This window comes from Talpa europaea (assembly GCF_964194135.1).
Source record: "Talpa europaea genome assembly, chromosome: 12".
Lineage (NCBI taxonomy): Eukaryota > Metazoa > Chordata > Mammalia > Eulipotyphla > Talpidae > Talpa > Talpa europaea.
In genome coordinates this window covers 59,728,725-59,752,845 of record NC_140079.1, presented here as the reverse complement: position 1 = coordinate 59,752,845, position 24,121 = coordinate 59,728,725, and the positions used below count along the sequence as shown (strand labels likewise).

The following is a 24,121-nucleotide window of genomic DNA, read 5'->3' as shown; positions in this document are numbered from 1 at the left end:
TACATGCCTCTTTAAAAAAAAAAAGCAAAAACTTCATTTTAGGAGAAAGTCAAATAACATTTGTTATAAATGAAGCACAAGATCAGGTGAGCTAGAATCAAAACTGTCTTCTGTTTAGCCTCTTGAATACTGGATTGTAGAACTCCTTACTTTCTCTGTGACTGAAAGCATGCACCTTGGACATGCTCTGTTTACACCATTGGTCAATCAGAGCTAGAAGTCAATGATGGGTTGACATCTGTGCATGCTGTTCAATGAAATAGTTTTACCGAATTCAATTCAGTAAAATAGAATTACAATACAAATTATCTTTGCTATTTTATGTTTTAAAATGCTTTGTCTTCCCTATTAGTTCCTTAGATGGCTTTATATCACTGTTGGTTTGATCTTTATTTTTTCACAAGAAGTGGAAAGAAAGCTCTTTTAGTGTAGGAAAATAGTATCTTGTTCTTTTATAACCCTTCTCAATTAATTTAGAAATGTAAAGCTTGGATTGTCCTCTTTTGGATAGAAAGCTTCCCAAGTTCTAATCACTTAGATAATAGGATCAACTCAAATTATTTTGAAAAACTATTAAGTGCTTATTACAAGCCCCCCTCTATATTGACTGTGTGGTTCCATGGTCCCTGGTTTGAAGGGATTTAGCATTTTAGTGGGGAAATAAGTATGTATAAACAACTAGATACCTTGAAGTGAATGTAGCAGTAATCCAACAGAAGATTTGTAGATGGGGAATGGTAGGCACATAAACAGATATTAGTAAATCTCCTTTGAAAATGTTGGGAGTCTCAGACTTCAAACTATACTACAAAGCCATAATCATCAAAACTGCATGGTATTGGAACAAGAACAGACATACAGACCAATGGAATCGAATAGAAAATCCAGAAATAAACCCACAGATTTATGGTCAACTAATCTTTGACAAAGGAGCAAAGACTATGCATTGGAGCAAAGAAAGTTTGTTCAATAAATGGTGCTGGGAAAACTGGGTCGCTACATGCAAAAGAATGAAGCTTGACCACCACCTCACACCATACACAAAAATCAACTCAAAATGGATTAAAGAACTAGACATAAGACCTGAAACCATAAAATATATAGAAGGAAATATAGGCGAAACACTACGTGATTTGCACATCAAAGACATCTTTACAGACACATCACCCAAAGCAGTGATAGTGAAGGCAAAGATAAACAGCTGGGACTATATCAAATTAAAGAGCTTTTGCACAGCAAAAGAGACAATAACAAAAACAAAGAGAAACCCCACCAACTGGGAGAACATTTTTGCACCCAACACTAATGATAAAGGACTGATCACAAAAATCTGCAAAGAGCTGATGAGACTCAACAACAACAAAGAAAATAATCCAGTCAAAAAATGGGCAGAAGAGCTTAAAAGAAACTTCTCTGAAGAGGAAATGCAAATGGCCAACAGGCATATGAAAAAATGTTCAACATCACTTGTCATCAGGGAAATGCAAATCAAAACTACCATGAGATACCATCTCACGCCAGTGAGAATGGCACATATTAAAAAAACTAGCAACAACAAATGTTGGCGAGGGTGTGGAGAAAAAGGAACTCTTCTGCACTGTTGGTGGGAGTGCAAACTGGTCCAACCACTGTGGAAAGCTGTGTGGAGATTTCTGGACCTACTAAACATAGAGCTTCCATATGACCCAGCAATTCCACTCCTAGGTATTTACCCAAAGGACACAGAAACATCAATTCCAAAGAACACCTGCACCCCTATGTTTATAGCAGCACTGTTTACAATAGCTAAGCTTTGGAAACAACCCAAATGCCCAAAAATAGATGACTGGATCAAGAAGATGTGGTACATATATACCATGGAATATTACTCAGCATTCAAAAAAGATAAACACATGCAATTTGCTGCAACATGGATGGCGCTGGAAGGGATCATGCTCAGCGAAATAAGCCAAAAAGAAAAAGAAAAATACCGGATGGTCTCACTCATAGCAGGAATCTAGAAAACTTAAATAAGGGACCAGGAAAATGAATAACTATAAGAAAGTGAAAATCAAAATCAACAAAAAACTATGAACCAGAGACACTTTTAGGGGGGCGGGGGCGGGAGGGGAGGGATTGGGGTCAGAATGGGGGGCTGCAATTGTATGGGGAATATAACAATAAAATTTATAAAAAAAAAAAAAAAAAAAAAAAAAAAAAAAAGAAAATGTTGGGAGTCTCCTAACAAATGCGCTTTTTAAATAGGTGATTATGTTCAGCTGAGTCTGGTCAATGGGTCACTTAAAGGAAGGAAATAGGATTCCTGATATAGGAGCATGGAAAATTAAGTCCAAGTGAGAGAGACAGGAAATAACTGCAGACATTTCACTGATGATCTTTCATCCCACGCACTTCAGTGGAATGAACTTCAAGAGCAGAAGCAGAATAGCAGCAGGTACAATGAGACTATGGGATAAAGGAAGTGATACAGATGTACTCACTTGATGTATAAGGCCCTCCTCAATTTGACCTATACCAGTATTTCTTTTTCTTCTTTGGCTTCTCTTAACTCTTAAAAAACAAACAAAACAAAACAGAAAACAGAAACTGGAGATTCCTAAAGCTAGCTAATTATCCAAATGGGCTGATTGGGGTATAGTGCATTTTAAGATGTTCATTGCCCATGCTTAACTTATTAAATCAGAATCTTCCAGGGTAGGATCCAGGAAACTAACTTTTAACAAACCCCCTTTGTTATTGCTTTTTAAAAAAGATTATTTATACATACAAGAACTAGGGTACAGGCCAGAGTTTGGGGGGGGGGGTGAGAGGATTCATCAGAGACAGAGTGGGGAATAGAACAGGCAGATTGATTGAAATACACTGCTGAGGGGAGCAGCTGGTGAGTCAGGAGAGGTCTGCTGCACCATGTGGGTCAACCCCTTGGCTGGGGATCGAACTTGTGCTGCAATGGCTGCGGTGAGCTTCATAGGTTGCATCTTAACCCCTTGCGCAACCAGGGAGGCCCCCCTCTTTGTTGTTCTTAACCTCTGTTCCCCACTATATTATTTAGGATTCTTACAGAGAAGTTAAGCACTTATCTAAGTCAGTTGATGAAGAAATGGAATTACGGTACAGATCTTTTAACTGCTGCTTTAAAAACTTTTGGTTTACAATGCTAATGAATTACTACAGTATTAGTGAATTTCCAGGCTATTTGATAGTAGGTATAATTTACTATGTTTAAATAGAATTGAATTTTATAGAGCTTCTAGCACTTTTCCCTGTAATTATAGAATTTTTGCAACAACCACTATATTCCTGTTGCTACAGCATCCTTTGCTATTTAGGTCTCTTTGTTCTAGCTCTCACTTTTAACTTTTTTTTTTTTTCTGTTTTGTCAAACCAAAGCAACTGAAGTAATCCTACCACCTTTTCTTAAATAGGGACATCTTACTCATCCCACTACTGTAGGCAGGTCTTTGAATTACAATATGATTTCTTATTTTGGGGCCAGGGTTTTTTAGAAAAGAATTTTCAGTATGAGTGATTTAATTATCTGCCTCCTTTAGATGCCTCTCTCGGTCAGATCCTAATAAAGGAACAAGCTTTCCAATTCATCTCATAGTTTAATTACATAATTTGCATAATTGTGAGTGTGCTGCAATATATCCTAAAGTAATGGCTAAATATACTTCATGGTATTTGAAGTCCTGATATTTTGTTCCATGAAAGGTAATTACTAACAAAAATATGATTTTCTAGAAAAATCATAATAATTTAAAATATACTGAAAACTCATTTACTTTTTACTTTGTAAAAAAGTGGATAATTACTATGGCTCATTGGTCTAAAGTTATAAATCTTATATCCTTACAAGGATAAGTGGAAAAAGGGAAACTATATTTTAAATTATTATAATTACTCTGCAAAAAGTCTGAGTAGAAATATAAAGCTATAAAAGTAGAACCTTTGTCAAGTTATAATTGTTTTTTAGTATTCAAGGAAGATCAAATGCTCATTAGAATATTTTGTTACGTTTAAGAATTTGTCATTTCTGTTTTATAAACATTTTTAGTTTAAGGATTAATGTAAGGGCAGGAATGGACACAGTGCAGGTTTTCTATGATCCCATGCAGATGAGGTAAAAGAGGAAAGAGTCCTGGAGCCCTCAGTGGCTTCTCAGGCTTTTGTTGGGATTTACTGGGTATACAGCAGGTAGAGGTGCTGGGGACTTGCCCCCAGCAAGTCTTCACTCTATCTGGGCTCTCTGGCGTTCTCTCGGGTTCTCTCTGCTTCTCTGCTTCTTTCGGGATTTCTTCTGGCATCCCCGCGATGCCCCCCCCTAAAAAGCCCAGTCTCAGCCCAGGTGAATCCCATCTACATATGCCCACACCCTATTCCAGGTGCCCGCCATCAGGCAGGCATTCAGGACCACGGAGTTCCTTCATCTATCCTAATGGTGGGAGGGCAGAAAAGCCTGCTACTTTTTACCTTACCCTACAATTAAACTTTCAGTTTGCACTAAAAATGATTTCTAATTTCAAAAGCAGGTAAACTGTTGGCTCTTCTAGTAAGGACTGTGATTTCTGGTCAAATAAATAATATGTATGTATGCTAAAATTCATGACCACATTTATAATTGATGAACAAATTTGATTTTCAGTGGAAATTTTAGGGGAATAATAGTGATAGCTTCTTTTCTTTGAGATCTATGACCAGTTTCATAAAATTAATCTTACTTGAAATTTGTTGCATAACATTCATTATGTATTGTTTTTTCTCACCATTAATCTGTCAAAATGTTATCACTTTCAGATCTTTCATTTGCATTTTTATTTTAATTAATTAATTTCATTGTATTTCCTGTAGATTTTTAGATAATCGATTGTATAATATCCTAACAGAATAGAATACCAGCTGTGTAGAAGTTTATACCCAAAGACACATAAATCACTGAAGACATTTCTGAAACTGACATAAATAATCTATTTCAACAACTTTCAAAGTGACTACTTTTTTTCTTTATTTTATTTTGCTGGCACATAATCTGATGGGGTACATGGACTAGCCTTCACTGTATCTCAACTTGTCTTACTACATTTTCTTAAAGCCCATATTGAGCACAATATTAGCTTTATTTTTTAAAGATATATTGCTATTCTTATTCTCACCATCATTATTTTCATGTTCCATACTTCTTAATTAATGCTACATTTCAACTCACATTTTTTTTTAAATAAATTTTATTGTTATATTCCCCATACAATTGCAGCCCCCCCATTCTGACCCCAATCCCTCCCCTCCCGCCCCCGCCCCCCTAAAAGTGTCTCTGGTTCATAGTTTTTTGTTGATTTTGATTTTCACTTTCTTATAGTTATTCATTTTCCTGGTCCCTTATTTAAGTTTTCTAGATTCCTGCTATGAGTGAGACCATCCGGTATTTTTCTTTTTCTTTTTGGCTTATTTCGCTGAGCATAGATCCCTTCCAGCGCCATCCATGTTGCTGCAAATTGCATGTGTTTATCTTTTTTGAATGCTGAGTAATATTCCATGGTATATATGGACCACATCTTCTTGATCCAGTCATCTATTTTTGGGCATTTGGGTTGTTTCCAAAGCTTAGCTATTGTAAACAGTGCTGCTATAAACATAGGGGTGCAGGTGTTCTTTGGAATTGATGTTTCTGTGTCCTTTGGGTAAATACCTAGGAGTGGAATTGCTGGATCATATGGAAGCTCTATGTTTAGTAGGTCCAGAAATCTCCACACAGCTTTCCACAGTGGTTGGACCAGTTTGCACTCCCACCAACAGTGCAGAAGAGTTCCTTTTTCTCCACACCCTCGCCAACATTTGTTGTTGCTAGTTTTTTTAATATGTGCCATTCTCACTGGTGTAAGATGGTATCTCATGGTAGTTTTGATTTGCATTTCCCTGATGACAAGTGATGTTGAACATTTTTTCATATGCCTGTTGGCCATTTGCATTTCCTCTTCAGAGAAGTTTCTTTTTAGCTCTTCTGCCCATTTTTTGACTGGATTATTTTCTTTGTTGTTTCAACTCACATGATTTTTAGTGACTTTAAATTTTGCTGTTAGACTTTAAGAACTTTGCACAGTGACCTTTGGAAACATTTAAAATATTATGAAATCACTGTAAGCGGACACTAAAAAATTTATATGTGTGCTTATTAGAGGCAGTGTTCAGTGCTTCCACACCTGACTGCATATTATAATCACCTGTTACCACCCAGTCCAGTTAAATTAGGATTTGGAAAGCTATTAAAGCTTCCTGGGTGATCTTAATGAGCCATTGGCTTGAAAATTTTAGATAAAGCTCACTTCTCTGGTTCATGATTAGAGACTCCTGAAAACTTGAAATACAAAACAAGTCGCCAGGCTTCAACTCATGAGAAATTTTTTATTTATTTGCTACGAAGTGGAACTCCTGCAGTAGTATGTTATGAAAGCTCCCCAGGTGATTCAAATAAATAGCCAGGGTTGAGTGCCTCTCTTCAAATGAAGAACTTGTCATCCCAGTTTTAATTCTGTGTATTCTTTGTAAAATGGAAGTGAAAAGAAAAGCCAATAAACAAATGAATGCAGTGAACGTCCCATTAGATAAACATTCCAACCTTGATGCAATAAGCAAGTTTGCTTTCCTTTCTCAAATTCTCCTTTTGTGTGATGGATTTATGTCCGGTCTTTACCTTAACAAGGCTGCAGTCAAAGAGAAGGGGGGATGGCAGAGTAAGCTGACACCTCTTAGCTTCTGCTAGCCCCTTTCTCCCTTACCTTTTGCAAAACTCCCCCCCCACCCTTGCTCATCCTCTGTCTGAATATCCTTGTCTACCCCAAAATGTAATCTACTCATGTAACATATGTTAAAATAACCGAGTATAAAAGGAAACTTTTGTGTATGTTCAGGGTCCAGATCTTTCCAGGAGAGAACTCTCCTACGTGGTGCCTGCTAGTGTGATAATAATACCTGTAACCCACTTGCTCTCAGAGTGCCTCTTGGTTATTCCCTGTCCAGGCTGAACAGTTTTTCCATAATAGAAGTATTAATAACAGCTTACATGCCTGACAGATATATTACAGTTCAATGCAACAGTGTTCTCAGAAGTTCTTTGCAATAAAGTACAGATGGTAGCAGTTAAGGTTTCCCTTGTAATGGCTGCTGTAAAATGGTGTTGATTTGGCACTAAGTCTCGTGTAGTTCTTGGCAGAAAGATTCTAGATCTGTCTCTGAAGCAGAAGGAAAATGTGAGCTTCTCAGGTGTTCCCAGAGCCTATCATCCTGATTCTAAAAGAGTACATTTCATTTTTCATGCAGACCAGGCTGCTAGGTGGCAAGAGGAAAGGGAGTAGAGAACTCACTAGGTGTCCCATCTAGTAATTAGAAAAAGTGTGAGTTTATATAATTAGTATCATCGTTCTTATACCTTCACAGATATTCAGTGAGCCACAGTGGATCCGTTTACCTGATTTAACTTTTCAAACTCTTTTAATGTTTTCTTTCTGTATCACTTCTCCTCCTGCTGTCCCTTGTGTTTAACCTTTGCTAACATTTACCTCTATTCTGAGTGAGGACTTAAGAAAGAGAAAGCATCACCAAATATGCATACTGTACACTCATTAATGATTTAAAACATAACACAAACCTTAAAACTTTACCGTTAAAGGGTAAGACTTAACTGTGCAGAGCATCCTCTGGTGACATACTCCAGGAGTAACTTGCACTGGATTCCTCACCAAGTAAAATTATAATTTCTGGTGTTTTACTCTCAACTACATATTTCACTGAATGAGAGAGAGAGAGAGAGATTCTGATTTGGGAGAGAGATTGATTCTGATTTGGAACACTTAAAAATATCTGCTCCTGCTTATCTCTGAAGATAGTGTTTAATGTGTAATTGGTTTTGTTTTCCTAAGCAAATTAACCTGATGCCTTATACCCTGGTTTTTCAGATTTGAAAAGAATGGTGACCTTTCTGGTACAAAAGAGGATGAAAGATAACCTGTCTAATTTTAGTGTTAATATCCTGGAGCTCATTTTTCATATTCAGAAGAAACTAAGCATAATGTATTTATCTTTCCATATAACATTAAAAGGAGATCCAACAATGAAGAAAAAGTATTCAGTTAATATCAAGATATTATAGGAAGAGGTTAGTTTGAGGAAATTTCAAGGTTTTTAGTTTTCATTACACATCTATTCCCTTGACCTTTAAACTCCTATTCATTTTCTCCATTCTGTTCAAGGTAGTGCCCTGAGTGATAGAAATACACCAGAAAAGACACAGTCAGGCTCTGCCTTCATGTAACTAAGAGGGAAATAGAGACAGGTAAATGAGCAGCCCTATAACTGTGGAATGAGAACTATGATATGGAGCATGCAGGGCACTTTGAAAGAGCACTAATAAAGGTTACCTAAGCCATCCATGAAAGACCAACCCAAACTCCCCCCCTTCCCCCCCACCCCGAGGAATTAGCATGTAATGTCAAGCAGAAAAGGAGTAGCTAAGTGGAGAGAGAATGGTGTTCCAATAGAGAAAACAGCATTTAGTAAGTACTCCAGTGATTAAGGCAATAGTCTAAAATGGGTGAATTCCTTGAGAAAATGCTCCTTTTCATTTCCTCAAACCTGTAAGATATTAAGGGAGGTGGAGTTAGTGGGAAGTTGGTAGCCCCAATGAAATTCCTAAAGGCATGGGGGGGGGGGAGCACTAGTCTATCTTGACAGATGGTGTTAAATCATTTAGCAAATGATACTTAAGGTAGTAGCATCCAGTTAAGAGAGTAATCAGGAAGGATCTTACAGTTTACCAGAAGGCCTAAATCTGCTGGGATTCCTTGAATTAGGTTATATTTAATGCTTAAGTTAATATAGTAACATATACCTTCAAATGATAACACACGTGTATTTCTTAGCTAATGGTCTTCTAGAGCCATATTTAGTCTGAAAAATCAAGTACTCCATTGTTAAGTCAGCTAACCTTTAAAATAATCTTATTCTGACCTTAAATTGATAGTTTCAGTTATGTTGATTTTTAAAAAAAAGTAGATGCATTTCTTTTAAAGTCTTCAGAACCCCTCCATGGCAGGTTGGATAGACAGTTAATGCTCTATAAATATTTATTGGATTTACAGCACAGTAGTGTGGGATTTTTAAAAAAATCCTTTTTATTTTTTTCTTTAAAAGGGACTCTGTATAAGAACTCTAACAACAGAACTGTACCTTCTGGCTGCTGGAAAGTATAGCAGGAGATTAAAAGAAGGAAAGGATCAAGATCAACTGATAGGGCATCAAAAACATCCCTGTAGCCTGGGATGTTTCACTGATAACTGTAGCTGGAACATAATATAATCCAAGGCTTGCCATAACATAATGGGTATGATGAAAACAGAAGGTGATTGACAGCAGTCATTATAAAAAGGGCATCTTTATAGGCCCATGAGGTGTTTTCCAGGCATACTTCTTTCTTGCCCAGGGGTGGTTTGTTATCTGTTTATGTCTTACCTCCTACCCTAACCTGGGAGTTCACTGGTGTGGTTGGTGGTGACTAGTCATCCTTGTAAACATACAAATGCTTATGTATACTAAGCAACCTTTAAATGCCTGGCACACATTTGATGAACATGTCAAAACTTCTAATTTGATTGATTTACCTTTCTTGTTTCTGAAAAGCTTTACCTAATTCAGATGTTACTAACCTCTAAGAATTCTCCCCAGAGTCACTTATATTAAAGACTCAGACTTGTAGATATACCTCTTTTCAGTACTTCATTTCTAAAAACAAATACAATTCAGGTAAAGATTTTAAAAATCACCCACAACTAGATTTGCTTGTCAAATTTATCTCTCATACCTCCACATTCTTGAACTCTCTTATTCACCACTCTACTTATGAACTGACAAAACAATCTACAAGGAAAAAAAGGAATTTATATAATAAAACTGGGAAGGAAAGGAAAGTAGAAGTCATCCAAGTGTGATTTAATTTTGTATTGTGTAAGGGAATGAGTAGTAGACACAGTGGGTCTTAGCCACCAGGGTTGCAAAGCATCTGGATCTGAATGAATTTGTGTACAAGGTCGCTATGAAGATTCCTGAAATCTTTTTCTAAAACTGCTCCTTGGTTTTCAGTGCCACAATTCTGACCTCTAGTGGGCACCCAGGGAAAAACCCAGAAATCCAGAACATACTTTACCGATATACTCCATCAAACTCCTTTTTGTAGACATCCTAAAAGATTGGACTTTTAGAGAGCTTACAGTATGAGAAGCAGAATAAAGCAAAATACCTTGTGGCTAGCGTTTAACATATTCTTTCTGTAGAACTTATGTTTAAGGGCAGCCAGTATTTCTTTATATTTGCATGATAATTATCTGTTCCTTTCTTCTTTCTGTGGAAAAATGCATTATTATACAGATCACAGAAGTAAGAAATTTATCAAAGAGAAGCTAAAGGAATTCTGCTCAAATTATCTGCTGTGCATGGCAAGCTACATCAAGCCTGGGTGGCTTTAAAATAGTGATTTGGAGTGAGACATACTGGCATTTTGGAACCTCCTCATATGATACACTAATGCAATATTGCTTCTGTGGAATTTGTGCAGAGAATGTATAATCTGAATTTTATAAGGAAACATCACATAAATCAAATTGCAGGTCATGCTACAAAACAACAAGCCTCTATGCTTCAAAAATCTCAAGCTCACAAAGGCAAATTGAAAACTGTCCCCGAAGAAGGACAACAAAGGAGACATGACAACCAAATTAAATGTTTGATCCAGGATTGGATCCTGGGCCAGGAAAAGGACATCAAGGAAACTTTTGGCAAAATTTGAATTTGTTCCTTTCTTGGTTGTGATATCTATACTGTGGTCATGTAAGAGGTTAACATTTGATGTGGCTGGGTGGAGGGTGTGCAGAGACTCTTAATACCATTTTTTTTTTTCCAAAATCTGAAATTATTTCACAATGAAAGTGTTTTTTTAAAATTTTAAAGCTATTTTGTTGACAGATTCCTAAGTTAGGAGTTTTGGAAGGATTTGACATGTGGTTCATCTTTGATCTGCAGGCTCTTCCCTTTTTGTTTGGTTTCTTAGAGCATGGGGAGATCTGAGAGTACTTATCTCACACGGTGACTGGCTTCCAAGAGCAAGCACTCCAGAAAGGGGAAAATGGAAGCTGTCAGTCTCAGGTCTGAGCCCAGAGTCTTACATAATCACTTGTACCATATTGTGTTGGTCAAAGAAGTAGCAAAGTCTGCCCAGATTCAGGAGAGAATAGAAACCCCTCCTTCTACTGCTCAGTGGGACAGAGTAGGAGAATTATGACCAGTGTTTATTCATCATAGATACCTAAACAAAGTCTCACTGAATTTGCAAAAGAGATGGAATTAGTGAAAAAAGCAAGTATTTGTTTTTGTATGACAGGCATAAGTTTCTGTCCGGGCTTTACCACTTACCAGCAGTGTGATGTCTCTGAATCTGTTTCCAAATTTCTAATATGGTGGCAGTGATGTCATGGAGTTGTTAAGGGGACTAAGTAAAAAAATATATATGTCTGTCAAATGTCAAATATGATAGGCTGTAGAACACATGAACCTAATAATGTTTGTTAGCATTTATTGAGTACTTAGCATTTGCTTAATTCATTTGATAATCCTTTTTATGTGCTATCTCATTTAGTACCCCTTCCTGGGGTAGGCTGGGCCATGGGGCTGTGTCAGAAAGAGCCACACCCCTTTCCTCTAGCGGTAGCTGTTTGTGAGCCTGCTATTTACCTTGGCTACTTCTGGTTGATAATTTCTCTCTGCCTTGTTGTTAGGATTCCCTTTTCCACAAGTACTGTCTGTTTCCCTTTTATCTTGATCCCTAAGGCCCCAGGTATACCGATGCACATTTGACACTTTTTGACACTACCTTTCAGCATTTGTTCTCAGTGCTGTCAGTACAGTTTTTGACATCTTCTCACGCAATCTGTCAGCTCCCTCTGAGCCCACGATTGCCTGCTCGTCAGAGCCAAAATGTTCCGTGTCTTTGTTTCAGTGAGTACTCTGCTGTCAGCCTTCCTTTATGCAGCATTGTGGGTGCTCAATTGTTGGCCTACCCAGGAACAGGATGATCTGCACTTTGGAGCAATTATTTAATTTGGGGCAATTACTCGTAGGTGTCCTTTCAAGTGAAGATTTTGCCAGGCTGTGACTGAATTTTGAAACAGCAACATCTCAGCCAGTTAAGGAAGCACTTCTGCATGCACATAAGACTGATCTCAATCTACTGTCACTGGAGGGGCGTGGGTGACCCTTTCCTGCCACAATGTACTGAGTTTCTGTTGTCTCACATCCTGTAGGCAGTCAGCTACTTGTGTTTTCAAAATGGACACAAATAATAAAATTTGGGTTTGATAGAAGATAACCTTATCTTTCTATCCTCCTCTCTAAAAATGTACTTTAATCCTTTAGGACTAGAAAACACATTAAATGATACCCAACCAAGAGATTTATTCCCTTGTTCACTTATTCACTGGTCCATCTTCTTTTACTTAGTGGTTAGGTGTGATATCTAGAGTTACACTGCATAACTAAAACCTACTTATTAGCCATGTAACCTTGGGAAATTTACTTTGATTTCTCTAAGTGATAATATCCTTGTGTATGAAATGGAATTTAAGGTTGTCATGGGATTAATAAAGACATGTTTTCTGTGTAATTAACTCAGGTTTTAAGCATAGAAAATATTCAGTAGATATTTACTCTATTATCTTGTATTTGGAGTTGTACCTTTATATAAATGTCATAATGATGTATTCACTTGTTATTTTTACTCTTGTTTTCTAAATGTTTAAATCCTTTTTACTTCTATTGGGGAGCACTTGTTTATCCCTCAGTAACAAAAACATTGCTGCCAGTCACATATTCAAGAAAAGGGTGGGGAGCTTCTTGAAAAAATGACATAGTTTTTCTTCTAAAAACTATTGCAGGGCCTCCCTGGTGGCGCAGCAGTTGAGCGCTGGGTTGCGAAGCTGCCCGCAGCCTCTGCAGCGCCAGTTCGATCCCCGGCTGCTCCCCGGCCACCAGAGGAGGGTACCACATGGCGCGCAGACCTCTCCTGTTGCCCGCTGCTCCCCTCAACAGTGTACTTTGGTCCCTCTGCCTGCTCTGCTCCCCGCTCTGGCTCTGGTGAATTCTCTCACCCTCCCACGCTTCTGACTGTACCCAGGGCATAAACATGCCTCTATAAAAAAAATAAATAAATAAATAAATAAAAACTATTGCAAATGTGGGGAAGGAGGGTTGGTAGGAAACAAGGGCAGAGCGGGCCCAATGGCCTAGGGTAAAGGACTATTGGTGCTTTGGTGGCGGTTCTGGTTTGGTGATTTACATCTGAAGAGATATAAGCATATTCCCCTAAATCATTTGCAATGTTGCAAACCAATTTTACTTCAATAAAAATAAATAAAATTTAAAAATAAGAATGTATTTCAAAGGGGGGTGGCATTTAGCTCATGGTGACCTGGCAGGGTAATGGATCTTTTTTTTTTAAATTTATTTTATTTTTTTTTACATCATTTTTCATTTTTGTACAATGTAATTTTCATTTTGGTTACAGTTCCCATAAAATTCCCACTACCCTTTTTTTGATCCTACTCCCTTCTCCCCCCTCATAGTGTGTCTCTGGTTTATAGTTGCCTGTTGATTTTGATTTTTGCTTATATTCACTTCATTGTTGTCAAGGATGCTGTGGGTCAACCTATTGTAGCCATCTTATAACCAAAATATTTTTAATACCCTGCCTTTGAACTGACAAAATGCTAGCCTGAGGAAGATTCCCATTATTAATGATGCCTGTAATTATATTTCTGAATGAGAATATCTTATCTAAAAGCAAAAAAAAGAGAGAGAGATTTAAAAATATTCAACTAACGTTTGCCTTTATGCTTCTTTTAGAAAATCAACTTAGTAGAATAGCAAATTTTTCCTGATTTCCAACAATTTCAGAATTACTTGTCTTTCATAGTGTAGCTGTACTGCTTTAGTTTAAGGCCTGTGAAATCTATTTTGCTTGGTTTTATGGATAAATATTTAGAGCTTCATATAAGCAGATACAAAAAAACCTTTTTACACTGAAGTTGTTTAAAGAGTTTACTTACCTAAAGTTTTCCTGCATACCAAAAGTTATCTTTTTAGTTTCCCAAAGTTAAAAAAAAATCTACATTTTATTTAAAACATGTATTATGCTCTCTTCTTAAGCAAAATATTTTAAACATCATGTAAGTATTCATTAATACTGCTGGATTATTGTCCTCAACTAACATTAACTATTGAATGGTTGTTGGGTCCAATAGTGGACCCAGAGAGCTGTGCATTTTGTAGTTTTTAAAAATATCTTTTATCTGTGTCATATCTAATGTTTTAGTTCTGACAACTGTGTCTGCAGGCTTCCTGTGCTTAACCCTATCTAATATGTACTTTGTACCTTAGTTTGCTACTTCTGGTATGTATAAACACAAAATCATATCACCATACTAATTTGAAGTGAGTATCAACAAAATTTTGAATAAATTTGTCTTTTAATGTTCAGAGCTATTTTTGTTACCTAAAAGTTTTGATTTTTTTTTTAATCTCAGTTCTTTTTTGTATTTTTCATAGCTTATTTGTCTGGTAATTTGACTTTGAGATAATTGAACAACAAAGTTTTTTTACTGTAATTTGATGATGATTCTGTAAGTTGGTCTAGTTGCATCCATACAGAAAAAAAAATTAAAAATAAGAAATTTTGGGCTAGCTAATATAGTTCAATCATTTGGTCAACAAAGAAGTACCGACTACATATGTTATACTTAGCAAGGTGGTGAAAATGCTGTCAAACTAGACCGTAGGAGGCTGGGGAATATCACTAGCCTGCTACTAAACACATATCTAATACATTAGCCTACTCATGTTCATGGTCTGAAAAGTGGGAATCATAATATAGGTTGTTATAAGAATCAATGCGATTTCACTATTATTACCAAAGCAAGAAGTGGGGAGAATGTTGGCAGGATGGTTGATAATGTAGCAGAGCTGATTGAACAAGGGGTGGAATTTCCAAAGAGTACCCTGAAATGGATTTGGGAAGCACCAGCAGAATGGGAGAAAGAACCAGAACATTATAGGAAAAATTAGAGACAAGAAGGGCTTACATTTTGAGTTGTGACTAAAAAAGCATGAACCAGAGACATGGTGTATTTGGTCCTGATATCAGATTGTGAGAATTCTGTATTGCTAAGCAGTTGTGATGTAGGGTGGAGAGAGTAGGGTATGGGTCTTTCTCATCTTTAGTAGCATCTTTTCATCTTTAAATTGGGAAAGCAATTTTTTCTTAATTGTAACCCAAGTTTTTTGATGTATAGTACTTTTTTTTTCTTTTTTCTTTATTGGTAAATTGCATTCAGAACCAGTGGAAGATCATTATTTGGTGTGCTGATGAATTATGTCAATTCATTTTTGTCTCCTGACCTGCTTATACTTACTTCCTGCTGCTTTTGTTTCTTTAAAGAGTTGACTGAGTAAACCCAAAGCCACCAACCATATATTTTGTGTTTATCATTCATCCTGTCCACCATTACTTCATATTTTTGGTAGCTAAAAATAAAAGATAACATAACATAACATAGCAAATTATAACAGGAATATACTCCAACTACCTAATCCTAACCCTCATATCTGATTTTGAAGGCAGAAAAGGATAGTTTATTAGAAGTTCTTTATGAGAACCTGACTTTATGAGAGATGTCAGCAAATACTTGAAAGATCTTTCTTTTCATGTATGATTACTTGCATGGGCAGGGAGACAGCACAGCACATTTCCATAGCAACTTTGTTTCTGATTTTGTTATTTGAGCATTTAAGCTTCCATGTCTTTAATTTCTCAATCTCTCTTCAGAGTCGTTGTGCTGAACACAGAGTTAAAACTTACCTCCAGATTGGCTTTTTAATATCTGTTTAATTTATCTCTAGAGAAACATTTTTCTGGTTTTCAGGGGGTAAATGGAAAAGGAAGTCTAGCAAATAGCCCTTAGTAACTACCTCTAGATGTGCAAATACCACCGGAAAGCGAATACTTAAACTGCAAAACATTGAGAACAGTAGTGGAAATCTAGAATGATGCTTACAACACCCCTCATACAATATGTCCTCTTAGCAACCACGCTGTTTGTTTTCTCTGCCACAGGAAGTTTGACCATATCACCCAGATGTATAAACAAGGACTCATACAGTTTAGTTAATTTTAGGCTTCTACATCATGTCATCTTGATCAAGGAACTTGACTTTTGCAAACCTTAGGCTTATGCAAATAATCCCAAAATAGATTGAAATAAAATATAATAAGCAGCAGTTCTATGTGAGACATTAACTAAATAGTACCTAAAATTTGCAATAAGCCTCTCAGGAAACACAATTACCTTTTTTTTTTTTTAAAAAAAAAATCTCATGATTATTGTATGTGAAGATGAAAGCAATTTAGGGATTTTATTAAAGTTGTATGGAAGTCCTGGGAAAATTCTTAATAAAATTGTAATGAGTATGACGATATTGATTTTGACTCTTTTTTCTGTTTCAGGGTTTGAACATAATTTTTCATGTAGCCTTGGCTCTCCTAAAGGTAAGTCTGTTTTCATCTTTACCAAGCTATTTTACCTCTTTGCCTTAGAACTTATAATCTTTGACTCATTCCAGGCTCTTGAACATACACACACACATACACACAAAATTTCTCTGAGGAACTCTGATCCTCATCCTCTGCTTTTCTTATAATCCATTTATTCTTTCCATTATAGGCCTCCTTCCAGTAACAATAAAGGTGTTTTCATTCATGAATTGGATGAAATAAGAGAAAAAGTTAGAACCTGTTTTCTGTCAAAATGATGCCAAATTTTTTCTTGAAATACTTCTTACCATAATAACATCCGTGGAAATACTTAAACATAACTGAAAGCTCAGAATTTCAATTAATAATTGAAACTATTAGAAAGCTTCTTTAATATCTTTAATATACTAACTAAAAATAAAACTGCTACATTTCAATTTGCTGTGCATTCTCAGAAATTTGTAAGACACTTTAGAATTCAATTTTAATTACCTTGCTGGATTTTATATCAACATATCAATGCAGCTTTTAAAGTGTGGTAAAAGCAGAACATTTGCTACAGAGTTAATGAAAATAACCCAGTCAGCATTTGCCCTTCAGTCAAAGATGATTTTCTGTTATTGGAGGTGATAATTGCCTTGTTTATAAAAGATGCAAGCTAACCCTTTCCCTGCTTAAAAAAAAAAAAAAGGCTAAAATTGCAGACATTGGATACAGACAGATTTTATTCTAATTTAAGCTCTAGTGTGTGACCTTAGTGTAAATGCTCAGATAATTGAAACTTTTGATTTATGGAATTGTTGTAAAAATTAAATAATATGATACATAAAAGTGCTTAACATAGTGTCTAAAAGTGTTTAATGCCTAATAAATGGTCACTGCAATTATTGTGATTACCATTGATTTCACAAGATAAGTCATAATTTGTGTCTGAATTCCCATAGCTACATCTCCCAGAAGATGATAAATAGATACGTTCAGAGAGCTTCTTGGGATTTGAGTAGAGCTTCCATACTTAATCATTAAATACCATGATTCAAAACAAACATAATATGGACCCTATACAGTTCAGGATGTGGGTTGCTGCTACTCATCTCTTACTGTGTTAAACAGTTGTTTTTTGTGACATTCATAATATATACTTTAAATTATTCATTAAATGGTTAGGTATGAGCAATACTTTTGCCACAGTTATTTTAGAAGTTAGCAAAGTATTTTAAATATTCTCAGTAAAATAACACAAATACATTTGCACATATCTTTTAATGAAGTCATGGATCTCTACTTTTAGTTTTTTTTCTTGTCATTAAAACAAACAAAAACAAACAAACAAAAAATGTCTAAGATACTTTGTGTATAGGGCTGGAATAAGTCTTTGAGAATGCCTGAGCAGTAAAACAGTTATGTAATACAGATGAAAAACAATATTAAAGCATAAAGTAAGTGTAAGGAAGTCCAACACAGTTCTGATTTTTTCTGTCACACCTAACTTTATTAAAAAAACTTTTAGGGCTTCCCCAGTGGCACAGTGGTTGAGCGCTGGGTTGCGAAGCTGCCCACAGCCTCTGCAGCGCTGGTTCGATCCCCAGCTGCTCCCCGGCCACCAGAGGAGGGTCCCACATGGCGCGCAGACCTCTCCTGCTGCCTGCTGCTCCCCTTAGCAGTGTACCTCGGTCCTTCTGCCTGCTCTGCTCCCCGCTCTGGCTTAGGTGAATTCTCTCACCCTCCCGCGCTTCTGACTGTACCCAGTGCTTGTATAAATAAATAAATAAATCTTTAAAAAAAAAAAAAAACCTTTAGATATTACATTTTTCCTAAAATGCCTTTCCTCATTTTTTTGATGATCTTTCTGGATGAAAGATCAAAAAAATCTTTTTTGGATGATCATATGCTTAGTCTGTCCTTTTGAGGGAGAGTGAAAACTACCCCTCTGGATATTGGATCTGTACTCAGTGGCAGTCTATTACTCTGAGTTAATATCTGATTTATAATAATTTGACTTGTTTATATTATTTTCATTACTTTTGACCATTTTAATCCTGACATGACCTTGCAGAGGACGTTCTGTGGCCACTGGGCAGAAAGATTTTTTGTATTTTCTCTAGCGATACTCATCTAATATCCTCTTGAAAAATTAGATTAGTTAATATGATAAAAAGAGGCGCTTTCTCACTGCTGTTGGCCTCTTTATATCCCTCCTAGCATGAATCCCGGAGCTGATCCCACACAGAGACAGTATATAGAAACTGAATTGAAGTATGCTTTATTAATCTGATTTGCCTCCACCTGGAAAATAAGTATAATGAACAGCTGTAACAGTGACTGTTTGCTTCTAAGTCAATGTGCCAAAAAAATGTACATTTGTTTATATAAAAATAACAAGCTTAGGGATACTTCAAAGTGCCTGTGATATCAGTCTAACTAATTTTAGTGTAGCTGCAGAGGGACTTTCTGTTTTTCTGTATTAGAAATATTTCTTGTGTTGAGGGGAAGCAGAAAGGGAAGTAATATTTCTTGAGTACTTACTCTGTTCTAATTGTTAGCATTGGTTCTCTCATTCACACACATTAAATATCTAGAGGTTATTTGTAGAGAATTATAAGTTGTTATAATTATTAGCCAGAGAAAAGCATCTAGTTTTCTCCCCTAATTGATAATTGAGGAAGCTAATTCCCCAAATTGCCAAATGTCTTTTAGCGTTGTAATGATGAAGCTGGATTGATAATTTTTTTTCCAAGCGGCAATGATACAGGTGATTGTTTCTGTTGTTCAGTATAAAGTTGCCCACTTTCTGAATGGGAGCCACTTTCTTTTGGATTAGAAATAGTTCATTAGGTAGCTAGAAAGCTGCTGAGCCAAAAGTGTGATCTTTGCAGTAGCATTATAATCAAGGCTGTCAGGATGTTGGTAGGACCCACGAGGCAGATTAGGTAAAGTCCCCAGACTCATTCATTTGATACATAAAATGTTGAGACGTCGTAGTGTAGGATGTTGTAATATATTGGAGGTGGTCAGTCAGAATTAATCTTTATTGAAGTATAATTGACATTGTATAAGACTTATTTTTGAAAGAAGAATCTTTGTGTACATTTGGGCTGTGGAATCTAGGTGCTTAATTTTGAAGTTTTCTCTCAGAGATTATTCATTTGTTTGTCCCTACACCATTTATTTCAGTATTGAACTTTTAGAAAGATTGTCACATTATATGATAAATAGAAAGTGTATTTGTATTACAATATTTTTTCCTGTTCAAATTGTGCATTTCTGATTCATATTTCAGACAAAATCAAAATACTTAACTGTAATAACTTTTTCCTTAACCAAAATTTCCTTATATCAGCCTGTTTTTATGTTACTGTGTCATCCTTCCAGGAATCTATCTAGAATTCCATCAGAGTCAGAGCCTTTTGTTTTCTTCATCCTTGTATACCTATCAAAACCTTTCACTTACCTGCTGCCAGTGGCTGAAAGTGTTCCTATACATCATGCTCAGGGTGTCCCATCCTGACTTTTCTGCTTTCTTGTACTTGTACTAAAGTAATCTCCCCCACTCCCCTTTTAGCTGACTTTTTTTTTTTCACCTTTCATAACTTTGTTATTGGTAATATTCAACTTATCTATCAACTGACCTATTTCTACTGAAAACTCTCATAGGATACAAGAAATGCATTATATGCCAATGCCATTTGTTCATTTTGTTTGTTTATTTAACCAAAGACTTTTGAACACCATTTATGAGCTAGGTGCTGTACTTAATGATAGGAATATACCAGTGGAGACAGTTCCTTTTCTTAACTTGTTTAAAGTGGTATCTGACAGTCCTCTTATTGCAAATGAGCAAATAAAAATCTTCTCCTTTCTTCCTACCTCAAAAAGAAATCTGCCCAATAACCCCCAAAAAAAAAGAAACTGTCCCCATTTGTTTTAATTATGTCACAATATTTTAAATCCTAGAGCAATAAAACTCAACGTGATTCTTAATCATTAGTGCACTAAAGAATTATTAAAGTCCCAAGGGATTTGTTTAAATTGAATATTCTTGAATGCCTCCTCCCATTCCATCCCCACTGCCAATATCTAATGCAGGCAGATGCATTCCAGAATCAAAAGAGTAGAAATACTCAAGTGTTGCTTAGACAAGGGCTTAAGTTGCTCAGGCTTAACTGCATATCAGAATCACCTGTGTATTAAAATCATTTTTTAAGTTTTTTCTGATTCTGAGTTGTGGCCCAGGTCATTTTCATTTGAATATATAGATATTACCCAAGCATCAGTAGTTTAAAAAACTACCCAGGTGATTGCAGTGTGCATTTAAGCATCTCCTATACTGTGATCAAACATTCAAAAATGAGTTATCCAAATAATGTAGTGAGAGAACAAGGAGAAACAGAAGAAAAAACACATCTTCCATTAAAACAAATATTCACAATCACACTTAGAAAATGCATTGTCCTCATTTCCTTTGTTAGCAACTACTGGTTTGTCTGTTTTGTCCCTGTGCTCCTCCATCTCCATGTACAGGTTAGAATTGTAGCAGCAGCTCCAACAAGGCCTGTGTGAATTACCCCTAGTTCCTGAGGACAATGAGGGGCTCCTTATAAAGAGAGGTAGGAAGAGGTACCTGGTTGGGCTGTGGATTTTCATTCATCTCATTCATGTGGACTAGCAAGGGTTACTTGAACCATAAAACTTAATTACAAGGCATAGCTCATCCTTATAAATCTTATAGTTATAATAATATTTTCAAACAGATAGAAGAAGAATGGTGGGAAAGACTTAATAGAGAATTTAAAAAATCTAGAACTTGGACGTTTATTTGAACCAGTAAAAAAATAAGTCATTATTTAGCACAGAGCTGATTAGTTAAGCTTTTTTCAAGGGAACCCCATTCTCTTTCTGTTGGCTTTGGAAAGAAGGCTCAGTCCATGCTCCAGAGACACACTTGTCCTTGCAGGGCCACATGTGAATGCCATATAGAGTTAAATACAAGGGAATTGAAGAACATAATACCTTGAAATTGGAAAATGGATGATTTCAGTTCTCTCTCATCTTGGATTTACCAACTTGGGTTAAAAGTTCTTGTTTCTGTGCTTGAAGATGGTTACATCTACTGACGTTAAGACTGTAGTTTCTGTTTAGTTTACAAAATTACACATTTAAAGTCCTGGAGAAAAAAGGAGCAATCAACAAACATTCTTTTGGGTTTGCTATGATTTTTACACATTTCAGTAGTCTTGTCACTTCTGTGAAGGAAAGCCTTTTGTCCACTTGGTGGCAGCAAAGCACTACTTCTTGATAAGGAAAGCCCCGCTAATTGTCCATCACTCTGATTCTGTGATACTGTTATTCTTTTACAGTGGTTTCCCTTCCAGTATAATTTGTTTGAATACTTGTTTTGTTATATATCTTCAGTTTCATGGTAGGTTAGTTTTATTATGCTATCTAGTCAATGCTTAAAAAAAAAAAAAACCTAACTAGTACATGGCGCTAAAGGAATTTCAGTGTTTTAAAATTCTAGATGTAATGCATTTTATGGATTAGGGGTCTAGCTCAGAGAAAAATATATATTATTATAGTCCCATGTATGTATTATACAACAACTTAAATTTTTGAGGCAATTCCTCATGAGCCAATCCAAAATGCCAGGGAGAGAGGATAGTTGAATAAACTGTGTTTCCAAATAGTAATTAATTTGAACTTAATACACCCTAAGAAATATGAGGTCACTTGACAGAGTTAAAAGCAATGACATCCAAATTTGTGAGAAAACTAAGTACTCTTAGCCCAAACTCATGCAAACTTTCCTCCTTTTTACTTAAAATTCTCTCTCATCTTCATCTTCCTCTGCAATGCCACTGTCTTTAATGAATTTGTGCTCTGCCTTCATTCCAAGACTAACTTATCACCTGCATTCTTGAACCCAACATTCCTGGAGGGAAGCCTGTGATGGTTAATTAGTTAATTTATCCAGCAGACACTCAGCAAGAACCTACTATTGACAGTCCCTGAGTTAGCTGAGGGAACATGTGGAGATGACTGTGTGTGCCCTCACATTGTACTGAGTCTAGGGAAAGACAGGCAAGTAAATGTTATGATTCAGTGTGATTGCCCCAGGGCTTTAAAGCAGATTTCTTTGGGACTCCAAAGGCAGGCTACTGGATTCATTGTGGGAGAACAAAGGAAGATTTTCCAAAGGTAGAAACTAAACATAGAAGAGAACATTTTAGACAGGGTGGGCAGCATGCACTAGAGGCAGGAAGAATGGCCAAGGCAAGTCCTTTGCTGGTTTGAGAATGATTTCTAATTTATGAAATAAGGTCACAGGAAAATACGGTCTCTAAGGTTCTAAATTTGTCTTGACTACTTTGTCATCAGTCCATGCTCTATACATATGTGTGTCTACACACACACACACACACACACACACACACACACACAGAGAGAGAGAGAGTCTGTATATGCTATATACAACCTCTATCCTTTAATGAATAGATAGGAATCATATCAATAATTAACACATTTTTAATTTATTTTTTAAAAGATTTATTTATTTATGCATGCAAGAGCTGGGGTACAGGTCAGAGGTGCGGAGATGGTGAGAGGAGTCACCAGAGACAGAGTGGGGAACAGAACAGGCAGACGTGACTGAAACACACTGTTGAGGGGAGCAGCGGGTGAGACAGGAGAGGTCTGCTGCACCATGTGGGTTACTCCCTGGCTGGCCGGGGATTGAACTTGTGCTGCAGTGGCTGCGGATTGCTTCATAGTGCTGTGCTCAACCCCTTGCACCACTAGGGAGGCCCATTTTCTTTTTATAAATAAACCTTTTATTAAACTTTTTGTGTGTGCCTGTAGTTGAGTTTCATTTTAAGTCCCTTTTATGTGCACATGTTAGGCCACAGTCAGGCCAACCCATTTCACATTGGGCTTGCCCTGTAACTAGCCCATACCCTCATACATACGCAGTCACAATAACATTTTATTAATTTAGGTCAATGGGTTGTTCATATTCAAGGATGTTGCTAATGGGATTTTAAAGAGGGACTAAAAACAAGTTGCTAGTATTCATTTTTAGTACAATTAATCAAATATTCTTTTGTATCTGTTTTTTGTATTGTTTCACAAACTCTTATGAGAGAAGATTAATTTCTGTCAAGCATTTAAAAAAATGTGTTAAAAAAATAAAAAGTGTGGGCCTCCCTGGTAGGAGGCTAATATATCATTGCTATAATATTAGCAATGATATTAATATGGCAATTGTAACTTTATTCAAAAAGTTAAGTAAGGAGGGCCTCCCCTGGTGGCGCAGCGGTTGAGCGCTGGGCTGTGAAGCTGCCCGCAGCCTCTGCAGCGCCCGTTTGATCCCCAGCCACCGGCGAGGGTCCCACATGGCACACAGACCTCTCCTGCTGCACCTGCTGCTCCCCTCAGCAGTGTATTTCATCAGTCTGCCTGCTCTGCTCCCCACTCTGGATCTGGTAAATTCTCTCATCCTCCCGC

At 36.6% G+C, this 24,121-nt stretch overlaps 1 protein-coding gene across 2 annotated transcripts in view; it reads left to right on the top strand.

The window, feature by feature from the left end:
* Window positions 1-24,121, top strand: part of RABGAP1L (RAB GTPase activating protein 1 like) — a gene marked incomplete at both ends in the record, with an annotated part of 493,888 nt that overhangs the window by 304,872 nt on the left and 164,895 nt on the right. For both annotated transcript variants that reach the window (XM_084251369.1, XM_084251368.1), the window contains one exon: window positions 16,595-16,636. In XM_084251369.1, coding sequence (XP_084107495.1) covers window positions 16,595-16,636 — 42 coding nt within the window. The remainder of the gene's footprint in view (window positions 1-16,594; window positions 16,637-24,121) is intronic.